Raw genomic sequence first — 14,401 nt, forward strand, 5'->3', positions numbered from 1 at the left:
ACTATGCACTTGGTTGGAGTGACATAATGATGATGTACGTATTAGAGAGACCTAGATGCCAATGTCCGCATGATGAAGATGATTGCCAAATTAAGCATGCAAAATAGTAGTGGGTAGAGAATTATATTAAACACACATTATTCTCTTACAAATCCCACCTCCTAAGTTAATTAAATTAATCATGGTTTTATTCAGCTCTATTCAGCTCATTAATGGCTGTGTTTCTTTGTTGTATTAAGTAGTATTAAGCTCTAGGATTAACTTGAAGCATTCTTATCTATGATTATATCTCGAAAGCTAGCTAGGTCATGACCATGCATACTTGTTAGACAAAATCATTGCTCAACAACACTGTTCCACTCTTTGGTTAGCTTTATATATCTTCGTTTTTCCCACTTTCAAAGTCCCCTTTAAAACTTGTAGAATTCATAATTAAATAACATGCACACAGACCCACTTAGGTATGAGTATCATTGTATAGTATGTATTGTTCTATTGTATTCTACTATATATATACGTATAGTACAATAATACAATAAACATTCAAAGGATCAAAGATACAGAGATCTGCTCACTTCAAAAGAAGTCACGAACGCTCTCATAAGAGTGTTAGTTATCGGTTTCAATATATCGTTCTGAATCTAACAACCACCACCGTTCTTTCTCATGATCGAGTATATTCCATCTTTTCTTTTATGCTCGTATCAGTTCAAAAATAGACCGCTAATTCTTTGCTTGGTTCCTAGGAGGATGGACAAAGATGTTCTTGAAAGGCTTATACGCGCGTACAATACGTATGAAATTGGATGGGGCAAATGCAAGGCATCATTTACATAGAGTTCCAAATCCATTCTTAGGTATTGTAGCTATGTTGGTTCCCAGTCCCAGAATTCCATAATTAGCATGCTCGTTTTCTAGTGGGATCGGATAATTATGCAAAGGTAGTAAATCTTCTGTTGGAGCCCCTTTTAGACTTTGAATTCAACCCCGGCCATTCCACATTCAGAATGAAAGATATAATGTTTTACTATAAACATATAAGCGGCTCACATAAAATAGGTCAAGGAATTACAACTGTGTCATCATGATGATCACAACTAGCTATATGCTATATTCCTTTGTGAGTTTAAGCTTTAATTACAAGCACACAGCAGCTAGGGCAGCCTCCTAGTTCTGTCCGCGAAATGTGGCAATGAACCTAAACCTCTTATTATGTTTCACAATTCCATGCCGCTCATTCTGTTAAAGGTCCTTAATCCAGGAATCGAGACTCGAAAAGCTCACCTTTGATTTCTTGTGGGGTTCTCAATCGGCATGTACACCCTGGTCGATTCACCATAGTAGTCATGTTGTCTCTATTTATTCCCACTTATAGTGATTCCTTCCGTGTTTTTCCATGGTTTTCAGGAAATGAATTTTGGTCAATTCCTGTAAACTTTTGGCCGATGATACTTCTTTTTTTCTTTGTTTTCTACATTGAATGATTGAATCCCATTTATGCAGAAGTTACATATCACACAAAAACTATAGGTAAAGACTAAGGAGTCTCATCATTTGATATATCTGATGAAAAACGACCACTGTACGTACGAGTGAAAATATATATTCGAGGTCTAATGTCTGAACTTCATATACAGTATATCTTCATATCACAATTCTTGGAATTAAATCTCTATTTTGACAATTACCATAAGCAGGTCTGAATTAGTGAATGGATTATGTTTTTAGTACATTTTCAGTTAGTTTTTCGTACATAAAGCTGAAAGCCTGAAATGGTGCTGGTATATGCAGCTTCAAAAAATTATTCAGACATTCGATCAGCATTTGAATTCTGGAGAGATCGAATTAATCTTTATGCTGATATTAAGTTTGACATATGTATCAATGTACATGTGCAAGCTTATTTTTGGAGGTTTAAGGACGTACTATTGCTGGCAGCACTTGATCGAATCATATCAATTAGCATTGAGATGGAGCTATTTTGCTATCAAGTAGTAGATGCATGCCATACACGATGTTGAAAAGATGAGAGATTAACATCGTAAGTAGACCTGGAAGTGACCCTCGTGATCATGTCATATGTTGAACTGGCATGGATCGATTTTCTAGAGTCAATGCAACAAATTATACAGCATTTCTGACCCTGAGACGTCAAAAAGGTTAACTTTGGCTCCTATTCTGAGAGATATATGCAAAAATCATGACCCTACCTTGCTGTTGTTTATGTGAAAACCTAAAACGACATTCCTTTTCCTTTTTCCAGATGACTCCTATACACATGCATGTATAATATAACTATACAGCCACTTATATCATGGCTCGAAGGCATCATTATATCACTGTATCAAAATATCCCAGATTGAAAACTGAGTCTAAATTAGATAAACATATGAATATAAATATATATATATAAGGCTTTTCAGGTGCGGATATCTGAATCAGGTGTCCCGTTTCTGACGACGGCAGACCGCAACGGCACGACGCACCAGCACAGACGCATTACCCACCTCCTGGCGATCTTGTTTGTGTCGGCCGGAGCTTTATCGGCGACCCACGGAGGCCGGAATCGCGAAATCATTGGAATCTGCCCAGAAACTTAATTTTTGCACATTTCGTCCGCTGTGGGTCACTGATGGAGCTCCGACCGGCACAGACAAGATCGCCGAGAGGTGGGTAGTGCACATGTGGTGGTGTGCCGCGCCATTGCGGCCTGTCGTCGCCAAACTCGAACCGGTTCTACTGCCCGTCATTAAACCTTTCTTGTCGGCCGTCACTGCAACCCTCCAGATAGGCCTCCTTTGACCGTTGCAGCGCCTCCGCCCTCTCCTTCTTGAGCTCCTCCACATGATCTTTATCCGCCGCCTGCCGGCGCAGAGCGAAGTCGGCTTCTTTCGCCGCTAGCTTCTTGGTCAGGTTCTCGGTCCACTCTGCATCAAGCTTCTCCTTCCACTCCTTCTTTCGGGCCTCCAAGGCCGCGGCCGCCTGATTCCAGGCCTTCTCCTTCTCCTTCAAGGCCACGAGCTCCTTCTCCCTCTCCACCAGTTGCTATTCCAGCTCGAGAACCATGGTATCGCTCTCCGCGAGAGAATTCTTGCTCTTCTGGAGCTTGCCCCGCAACTCCCCAACCACCATACTGGCCTCGGCCAGTCGGGCGTCGTCGACCACCTGCTTGTCTTCTAACTCCTTCTCCTTGAATGACTCGCTCGTCCTCGGGCGCCTTCGCCTGGAACAAGGCCTCCAAGTAGTCTCGAGCGTCGTGCACCTCGTCCGCCACCTGTAGGTAATTTTAATTAGATCATCACCTCCAACACATCAGAATCATAACTGAGACAACGCTTACCCGCGTGAGCCGCTTCTCCACCTCGTGGAAGTCGAGCCATGCATCATCGATGTGCCGGATCATTGGCCCCTGACACCTATGCCTCATGTGCCCCGCCATCCTCTTCAAATGGGGCGCTAACTCTCCGACCTCGGCCAGGACCCCGGCCCTTGGCGCTTGCTCCGTTACGCAGCAGGCCCCCTCCGGTGGCATGTGAAAAAGCGTTTTTCCTCACGATAATCTCCGCCGGGATGTGGTACACCTCTCGGATGCCCTCCAACTCCTCAACCGTCGCAACGCGACCATGCGGGTCCACATTCTTGTCCCCCAGCCACCATCTGCGGTATTCGCCACTGGTCCCCGCTTCTTGGGCTGCTTTCCCCGCCATTTCAATGCTCTATAACAAAAGACCGTGTGGGTTACTAGATGACCACACATCGCTCATATAAGGCACGCCCCCCAATTCAGACTTTCCCCACCTCACAGCCCGCTTCAGTGTGTTGGTAGCTGGCGAATTTGAGCGCAAATCCTCAGATCCGCAACTCCCAACAACTCCGACCGACTTTCCCATTTTCTACAACTCCCAAATCACCACATATCAACCCCATGCTCCCAAACCCAAAAAAAAAAAAAGTAAAGAAACGAGAGTGATACCTTTGGTAGTTATGGACGAGCGGACGTAATGATTCTCGTGGTTGTAAACGCTGAGATACCTACTCTTTTCCGATCACAATCGCCGGGAATTCTTCTATTGCTCTCTACTTCTACTCTAACACTTTTTTACAAATGAGACCCAACGACTCCACCCCTCTATATATAGCCGCTAGAGATGATCTCGACCGTCGACAAAAAATACCCCCAGCCCTCAGATCATCGCCACGTGCCCCACTACTGTAAAACCGCCTCGGTTGCTCTCCCCACACGCCCCACTCGTGCGTATTTATCTACAACCCATCGATCCTCCCCATATGCCATCATTGCCGCTGACGTCACCGTCGCTTCACGTCCTGGAGGGACCCACGTTTGTCCCCTGTATTGATTGTCCAAGCCCCCGGGACGAGTTGGCCACTCGTGCAGGGGGGCTTCGGCCATTGCAGCGGGGGACATTCCTTGAATTAGGACTGTGGGGACTCGCCACATAACTCCGGAATGAAAAAAAATATCCAACCCTGGCTGATCTCCAGATCCATGAATGCTCTGAGCGTGTTAGTTAACCCGCGAGCCTAACCCCGATATCCTAGGTCACTCAAGGTCTAGTGATGCTCCAATGTTAGTTAACCCACATGCTTAACTGCGTTTGTTAATTAACTCTTGTATAACATTGAGGTCCTGGCCACTCTCTAAGCCTTAGGCCACACTCCAGGTCGACGATGCTCGCGCACTTGGTTAACCCATTCGTCTTATGCAAAGGTCCTTGACCAGAGCCATGTGTGCCCTATACGGTCGGCACCCGACCGAGTGGTCGGTACCTAACCTAACAGTTATAACCTGACCCTGGCATATCTAGGTCACGCCAGATCAACAGACGCCCTTAACACACTAGCTAACCCATGTGCCTAGCCCCGAGGTTCTAGATCACTCTCCATGGCCACATATAGGCCGGTCCAGGTCCCGAGCAATTTGAATTCAGATATTTGCACTAGAGATGAAGATATGAAACTCCCCACCCAAGGAATCTCCTCGATTGGGGACTTGGGGACTTATTAACGCCACCCCATGAATGGGGTGATCTACGGCTTAATCTCCTCTTACCCCGGTCACCGGACCGGTTGGCGGAGACTTGGAAAACCAGCAGGCAGACATGCCGATTCGGCAACCCCTCTGCTTGCTCGGGTATCGCCACTAACGCCGCCCACGGTGGTTCGCCTCCAGAGATAAATACAACGTACTGGCATATATTCCCACATCGAGGGAATGACCAAACACATTCCCAAGTGCACCTATAAATAGGCTGCTAGTGACACCTAAAAGATGTAACGTATTCCTAAGTCCTTAACTCCCGAACTTATTCCGCTCCGGATATTAACTTAAGCTTCGGAGGGTCGAAGGCTGGCGCACCGCTGGTCCTTTGACTTTTGATTTGTTGTGTGCAGGTCCCATTTAGCTGACACATCGGAATACAATGATACGAGAAGCTCGGTGCCCCGAATTTAGCTCTCGTAACAATCACCATCAGCTTAATCAGCAATTCAGACACGAGGGTTTAATATTTTGACTAATATCAATTAGTTTCCTTTAATTTGTATGGTGAGTGGCAACGAGAATGAGACCGGTGGGCCATTTCCTAGTTCTATATACATCAAGTTTTCAATATATAGGATTTTTCTAAGCTAAGGAGGTCTGCACCAATGGTTTTGGTGCGAATATCCATTTTTCTACAACTTTTCAATCGAATTTTCTTATTTCCACCTTTTAGTATCTAGATAATATTGTGTATATCATATCTGCAAAATTTCAGCCAATTTGGTGATCGTTAAGACCCTTAAAATTGAAAAACAAATGGACTGACTGAATTCTGTCAAACATGAATCGTTCATATTTTTAACATAAAAATGCATTTTTGAGAGCCTTAACGATCACCAAATTGGCTGAAAATTTGCAAAGATGATCTACACAATATTATTTAGATACTAAATGGTGGAGATGAGGAAATTTGATCGAAAAATGATGAAAAAATTGAAATCCGCACCAAAATATTGGCGCGGACCTCCGTAGCCAAGAAGGGCTTTATATATATTAATTAGGTATATAAGGGCTTCTTATAAAAAAAAGCTATTTTGATATATGTACTTATACAAAATTCAAGCAAGGTTTAAAAATTATAAGAAAGTCATTTAAAAAAAATACTTAAGTCGTTGGCCCAAAGTTTCACAAAAATTACAAAAGATGCCACTGGATCTTCTCTCTCTCTCTCTCTCTCTCTCTCTCTCTCTCTCTCTCTCTCTCTCTCTCTCTCTCTCTCTCTCTCTCTCTCTCTAATCGATCTCCCAATTGAATAACCAAGTTCAAGTTTGCATTTTTAGTTGATTTTAGTATTTGACCGCTAGCAATAACACCGACCGGAAAAATGAGGGTTGTATGGGCTTACGTCATCTTCAGTTCATGCGTAGCGGCGGCGATGGGTCTTCATCGATCTAGTATGTAGTAGCGCGCTGGGCTGGGTCGTCATCGAAGCTGGCGGTGGCGGTAGCTCAAAAGGTTGTCTCGGCTCAAAAGCTTGGGTCTGCAACTTCACCGTGCATGTTGTCTGCAACTTCGTCGACTTCGGCACTGCCAGTAAGAATCTAAAGCACAAAGACGTGCCATAGGACCGTGGGATTCATATTGGGGTAGGAGCTTGCGGCGAGAAAGGAAAGGAGGTTGATGGAATTGAAGTTGTATGAGGCTTTGAGTAGTCGGAGGTTGATGACATGGGTGCCCAAAGCAGTTTTTGGGCGCCAATAACAATTTCTTCTTCTTCGACTTTTTGTTGTGGGAATAATCACATAAAACAGTGATAGGTAGTGTGATATGAGTTGTGATAGAGGGCGTGACAGTTAGTGTGATAGATAGTGTGACAGATGTTGTGACAGAGGGTGTGATAGGTAGTGTGACAAGGGTTATGACTGATAATTTGACATGAGGTGTGACAGCATGTGTGACAGAGGGTGTGATAGGTAGTGTGACATCGGATGTAACAGTGTGACATGTAGTATGACTGGGGGTGTGACAGTTAGTGTGATAGGTAGTGTGACAGCGGGTGTGACATTGGGTGTGACAACGGGTGTGACATTGGGTGTGACAACGGGTGTGATAGGTAGTGTGACAATATGTGTGACATGTAGTGTGATAGTAGATATGATACTAGTTGTGACAACATGTGTGACAGTAGTTGTGAGAGGTAGTGTGACAACAAGTGTGACAATAGTTGTGATAGGTAGTGTGACATCAGGTGTGACATCGATTGTGATAAGTAGTGTGACAACATGTGTGACAACGACTGTGATAGGTAGTGTGACAGCATGTGTGACAACGATTGTGGTAGGTAGTGCAGTAGCATGTGTGACAGTGGCTGTGATAGGTAGTGTGACAGCATGTGTGACAGCGACTGTGATAGGTAGTGTGACAGCGAGTGTGACATGCCAAGAGAAAATGTCTAAATATGTGAAATTATGTTAAAATTCAAAGCAAATTGGTATTAGTATACTCAGAATGAAGATAATAACTAGAAGTATGGAACTTTGAACTTTGGTTTTGCCGGAATTGCTTAGAGCATCGCTATTAACGACGGAAACCTTTTGTGAGGGTTGCTACACCTTGTACGATTGGCAGTTCGAAGTGAGTAGTGTATCAAATAAAACAGGGGAGATATTTTTCCAATGGTACCAACCACTCTCAAATTTATCACCGGACGATAAAGTTATGGCCAAAATTAAAAGAAGAAAAATATGAATAAGAAATGGTAAGAGTGTCTGAAAAATATTTTAAAAGTGACTATTTTCTAATTTTGTTTTGATCTTTTTTATTATTTTTTAATTTATGATTAATTAAGATGATTTTTATAATTGAAAAGTAAGTGGGGATATTTTTTTAATATATATTTAAAAATAGTACTATTTATAATTTGTCATATTAAGAGGGCGACCGGTTAAGTAGGGGCGAAGGACTGGTATAAAGGTATAGCTGGGAGAAGCGGCGAGCATCATCATTACCAGAGCCCTAAAAAGAGAGCCTAACTAGGGATTTCTGGAGGAAGCTACCCCAGCCTTGGTCCTTATTCCTTCATTTATCTCCCGTAATGTTACAATTGTTTCAATTGTTTCAATTTTATCTACACATTATATATATATATATTTTTTTTTTTAGAATATGTTATCTAACTTTACTGCAACGTATACCTCATTGTTCCATCTATTATGTATAAGCCGGTTACTGGCTCTCCGCGCCGGTTACATTCTCCCCCCAAAAAAGGAGGAATTATCAAAGATGGTATTGATTAGGACCAAATAATCAAGTGCACGATTAATTGAACAATCTGATTCATCGATCGATAGATGCATAAAACAGATAGAATTCCAAGTCCATGCTGATCGATTAGTACTGTAGTTGACGTCGTTACTAATTAATTCGTGACTTCGACCTAGGCTGTTATGCATGGCCGGCCTGCATATCAGAATCTATTATTAATTCCCACAGCTAAGTTAATTTAAATTATATTCTAGTTAAACAAAGAAATATATGCATGGTTGATTCAGGACTAGATTGATCTGATCACGACAAGATGCTTACGAACTTGCTGATATCTTCTCTCATACTAGAACATATATACCATCTCTGGGAATTGAATTTTGATCAGTGGAAGTTGGGGGGTCTTTGTTGCTCATTTGTTTCTTGTGGCTTTGTATTCCAGCAATAGTATTTTTGGATAATAAGCTAGAAAATGAAGGTCGAGCTAGCTGGAACGTGGGATCCTTCCATTTAAAGGTGATATATAATTAGCAAGAACTTATATATATATATATATAAGTAACACCCCACGTCTCTATCATTTAGTTGAGTGACTTAAGTCAACTATCTAGTTAACATTAATTATATTGTCCATGACTTAAAGAAACGATTTGATAATTGTTACAGTAATCTACTACAACCTAATTACAGAACTGATCAATTGTTTAATTATAATGCAGATGGAAGCTAAGCCAGTAAACAATAGGAAGTGACGAGTAAGATTAGGAATAACGCATATATATCTCTGTTTAAGGAAGAACGAAGGGGAAAATGAAATTTAATTAGACAATAACTCGTATCTACAATCGACATCAATAATTGCTAGCTAGATTATATATATACAACCATTGATTAATAATGAAATAAACTCAATTGGACATTGCAAAGTTGTATAAATCGAAGCACCGACAAATAGATATTAATCATAATATGAACTTGCGGTTGCGGATGAGAATCAAGGGTTTAATTCGTACAAGCTGTACAACTAAATCAAGATTGAGCCCCTAAACGCTAAATCGCTAATTACGTAATTTGAAGCATAATAATACATAATTAATCAGGTTAATTGCATGGGATTTGTACATTCACAATAAGCATGCAGAATCGCTGCACAAGACCAAGTACGCATGCCGACTGCCACCGCCACCTCAGCATTCCCAACACAATGTCACCATGACGTACGCCATTCTCTCCTACCTTCTCTCAAATCGACGTCGACACCTTCAAAAAGCCAAAGCACGGCTAGCTAGCTACTTACATTAGATTGTGAAAATCACCTTGATTGATATTGCACTATCTCATTTATCTTTTCCCCTAATTATCCAACCTAATATAATATACTAATTCTCAATTTTTCAAATACTTAAAATTTAAAAACTCTAATATAGAGATATTGATTAGGAATGCGTTAACATCTACAATGTATTATTTGTCAAAATGAATGGTATACGATTCTTTATTACGATATGATAAATTAATTCTCATTTATTAAATACACTGAAATTTTATAAGTTCTAAAAATTAATATAGAAATACGGCCAGTCGGAATAGAAACTCATTAGCATCTACAATTACTTGTTCAAAATGAAGAACTCAAAAACTACTTAATTAGATAATGAAAAATTAGAGTAAATTAGGAACTTAATAGGAGTAATATAGTAACAGAACTACAGAAGTGGCACAAAGAACATCTAGGGAAGTGAGAAAGGAAAACCCCCAAAAGCAGAGGACTTTGGAAAACCAGACTCAAGTGAAATTCCCACATCTCTCTCTTTCTCTCATATCCACAGAGCAAGAAGTAAAGAATAACAGAAATATATCAGTAGCATTTTCCCCTATAAAATTAGCAAAAAAGCTAAAGTTTCAGTCATTGTATTGGAGACTGGAAACACTACCCTCTCTCTCTCTCACTTCTTTTTCTTTTTTTTTCTTTCTTTTTCATTTTCTCCAAAAAAGAAGAAGTATGAAGCATGATTTTATCACTGCCCAGTACCCAGCATATATAACTCTACTCCCACATTGCCAAAACTTTAACTAAACATAACCTCCTATTTCCCATTTGTATCTCTCTCTTTTATTTTAATCAGGGTCGTGCTCGGAAGCTCAAATTCTCAGAACATAAACCCCAAGAAGCCTCTTAGAATAGAATAGAAGCTAACTTTCTCTTATTCTGGGGCTCAAAATTCTTGAGAATGGCGAGGGAGTGAGAGTTGGTGTTTCTTAGAATGGTCGTCATGTGTTGGAAGAGCAATAGATTGTGTTATTTTGATGACACAAGAAGACAACTTCATCATCGACGTAAACAACAAAGGGATTCAACACAAGAAACAGGACAAGAAGTTTTCACAGCCATGGCTTCTAGCAGCTGGTCTAAGATTTCCTCCCCAATCATTTCTCTTCTTGTTTGCTTCCTTCTTGTTTCTTCTTCAATGTGTTCGGTAGCCCACGCCTCCGAAATGGCTAATCAGACTTTTAATCCGGAGCAGCAGTTAAAGAAGTTGAAGAACATGAAGGCTCGTCTCAGAAGAATCAACAAGCCTGCCTTCAAGACATTTCAGGCATATTTTTTACCTTCACTTCCTCTGTTTTTCCTCTGTTTCTGTCTCTGTATTTATCTGTTTCTGGCTCTGTTCCTGCTCTTCTGTTCTTGAATTGTGCTCCTTTGTTTGTTGATGAGTGCAGAGTCCAGATGGTGATCTCATAGATTGTGTTCACTCTCATCTGCAACCAGCTTTTGATCATCCTCGATTAAAGGGACAGAAGCCATTGGTATGTAACCCGGAGCTCTCTCCAAAATTGTTAATCCGAGCTCAGAAGTGATGGAAGACTGAACTTCTCTTTGTACTTCTAATCTGCAGGATCCACCGGAGAGACCAAAAGGGCTTAATCCCACTAGCATGATCCATGAAAATTTTCAGCTGTGGAGCTTATCAGGCAACATATGCCCCGATGGAACAATTCCGATTCGAAGAACAAGAGAGCAAGACGTGCTCAGAGCTAGCTCGGTTCAAAGATACGGAAGAAAATCAGTAAGGCATGTTCGAAGAGATTCATCAAGCAATGGCCACGAGGTTAGTAAATAGTAATTGTTAGAATACTAGGATGAATGTACAAAACATGTAGCAGAGAAAATCCCAGAATTTGTTGGAAAGGTCGCAATCATGTTATACAGTTCAGTCAATTTAGACCTTATTATTGAAATGAGAATGGAAGAGTGTCGGAACAGAAACCTGCTTTACTAATGTTCATTGTGTAGTCATCTTCGTTCTTTTATAGCCATGGGAACAAAGTCAGTGATTTTTACTGCTTTTGTTGTCCACCACTTTGTTTTTGTATTTTTCTGGTTTGAAACTTTGAAATTGAGACACAAATAACAAATTAATTTAATTACAAAACAAACAAAAACAAATACAAGTAGCATGAATTTCCATACATGATGCAGACTTTCATGGTTCTTCTACTAATTTAATTCTGGGTTTTTATTTTCATTTGGTTACAGCATGCAGTTGGGTATGTGAGTGGAGATCAATACTATGGAGCAAAAGCAAGCATCAATGTCTGGGCACCAAAGGTTTTGAATCAATATGAATTCAGTTTATCTCAAATGTGGGTCATTTCTGGTTCGTTTGGCAACGACTTGAACACCATTGAAGCTGGCTGGCAGGTATCATTGAAGTTAGCTTGTAAAATTTCTCTATTCCATTCTTCATTAAGGACCATTCAAATAATGTAAGCCCATGAAAGCTACACTCTAACGCGTAATTCCATGGTTGCCGAGATGCACCAGAAATCGCGATTTCACATTTAAAGCAGTAGTAATCACTAATCACAGCTCAACCACCTTGCTCTGATTTTCTTTAGCGTATAGTAGCCATGTAAGCTAATATCATTTAATTTTTCTGCAGGTTAGCCCAGAGCTATATGGGGACAACTATCCTAGATTCTTTACTTACTGGACTGTAAGTCTTTGAAGAATAATTTCTCGTTTTCATACTGTTAATATTAATCACCGGACCAAACGTAATGTTTTCGAAATGTTGTAAATTTCCAGACAGATGCATATCAAGCAACTGGGTGCTACAATCTGCTGTGTTCGGGTTTTGTTCAGACGAATACTCGAATCGCCATTGGAGCTGCAATTTCCCCAACTTCTGGTTACAATGGTGGACAGTTTGATATCAGCTTATTGATTTGGAAGGTAAATAACTAACCCTTAATTAACCTTTATTCTTTCTGCTATATTTAGACTCCAATTAGCTAGCTAGGACATTGCCACATTGGCCTATGGTTGATTCTGCAACAAGCCAAAACCAAATGCTAACAACACACAAAACCCAGAAAGGAAAACACATATATGAATGTGCGTTGAAGCATAGATTTTCAGATTTTCACTATACAAGCGTGCAGGAGAGCATTGGAAAATTTCCCAAAAGATGAGAAATGGGCTGTAATTCCCTTGTGCTTTCAGATTCCTTTCTTTATTAGAGATAAAGCTTTTTGGCTATACCTCTACCACTAAACACCATTCAAGTTGGCCGGTGGTTTAGTGGTACTTAACAATGTTTCTCGTTACGCTACAGTCATTATAATTAATTATGTCTCATGAAATTAAAGTTAATCCATACATTGTTACAATTACGTGATAGTGTCGAGTTAATGGAGTTATAGAACAAGTTAGTTTTAAGATTACATGTCTACTCGAAACAAAACTTAAGTAATCATAATCGTCTAGTCTTGACTGAACTGTTCTGTTAGTCAACATTGCTGCTGAACATAAACAACCTACTGATCAATGTTACTGATGAGTAATGATTTTCAAAGGTGAGTGAGAGTAAAGAGGACATAAAGTGAAAGTGTATTGTTTTGTAGGATCCAAAGCATGGAAATTGGTGGCTGGAATTTGGGAATGGGGTTCTAGTAGGATACTGGCCATCATTCTTGTTCACTCATCTTCAGAACCACGCAAGCATGGTACAATTTGGTGGAGAAGTTGTAAACTCAAGACCTTCTGGATCTCACACTGCAACACAAATGGGAAGTGGCCATTTTGCAGGAGAAGGTTTTGGCAAAGCTTCTTACTTTAGAAACTTGCAAGTTGTGGATTGGGACAACAGCCTAATCCCATTATCAAACCTCAAAGTGTTAGCAGATCATCCAAATTGCTATGACATCCAAGGAGGGATTAACAATTTTTGGGGAAATTACTTTTACTATGGTGGTCCTGGAAGAAATGTGAGGTGTCCCTAAGGGAAAAGAAAAGGTATAGAGCTAGGGTTTTATATTCATTTTTTTTACATAATATTAAATTTTCTCGTTTTCATTTTCTTCTCTTGGGTTGATTTGGGTTTCTCTTGGAAATCCATTAGCAATTGAGTTTGGGGTATTCTTGTATTTGTTTTCCTTCCCTTTTTTTCTCCCAACTAACAGGTGATCCATTAATCACACCACCCTTAGGGACTCATGTAAATTTGGAGGAAAACAAAAGGTAATAGTGATTATTCTATGGCTTGTGATTTTCATTTCCCCTCTTCATACTTTCTTGCAAAATAGTGAAAATACAAATCATAATTGTTGCAAAATAAGGTGGAAAATGCCTCTGAAGTTTGAAGCCTTAAAATTATATTGTGACTCTGGTATATATAATGATATATCATTAGGCTTTTCTTGCCTTTGAAGACAGCACTGTTTCACACACACAGAAAAGCAATAAACAAACCCCATTTGAGTATTCATCTAGCTAGCACCCCAAAGAAAGATAAATTATTCAATCATAATGACTATCTACATGAATATGATAGTAACAGCTCACACTTTGCGTTACCACATGAACTTGTCGAAATGGCCTCCTCTTGATGCATAATTTGGGTTATAGTCTTTTTCTTAAAGTTTACTTTAGCTCTTAATTGTCATGATTAAACTTCATGCAGTAGGGAAAAAAAGCGTCGACAGTATCATATTGCCCAGATTCGTTTACAATGAGAATCAATCGATCTCTTGAACTCATTCTTTCTTATACCCCAGACCAATGTTGGTGGTAAACGAAGGGAAATATCCTCTGTAATCTATAAGTGGAGTGTCCATTTTTCCTTGTACTCT

At 40.2% G+C, this 14,401-nt stretch overlaps 1 protein-coding gene across 1 annotated transcript; it reads left to right on the forward strand.

Moving 5' to 3' along the window:
• Window positions 1-10,319: 10,319 nt before the first annotated feature.
• Window positions 10,320-13,822, forward strand: LOC126790591 (uncharacterized). The gene is made up of 7 exons (XM_050516893.1): window positions 10,320-10,863; window positions 10,988-11,074; window positions 11,164-11,376; window positions 11,805-11,969; window positions 12,211-12,264; window positions 12,357-12,503; window positions 13,175-13,822. The coding sequence occupies exons 1-7, from the start codon at window positions 10,531-10,533 to the stop codon at window positions 13,550-13,552; spliced, it is 1,377 nt and encodes a 458-aa protein (XP_050372850.1). The 5' UTR covers window positions 10,320-10,530; the 3' UTR covers window positions 13,553-13,822.
• Window positions 13,823-14,401: the final 579 nt, after the last annotated feature.

Source organism: Argentina anserina, chromosome 4 (assembly GCF_933775445.1).
Source record: "Argentina anserina chromosome 4, drPotAnse1.1, whole genome shotgun sequence".
NCBI classification, from domain to species: Eukaryota; Viridiplantae; Streptophyta; class Magnoliopsida; order Rosales; family Rosaceae; genus Argentina; species Argentina anserina.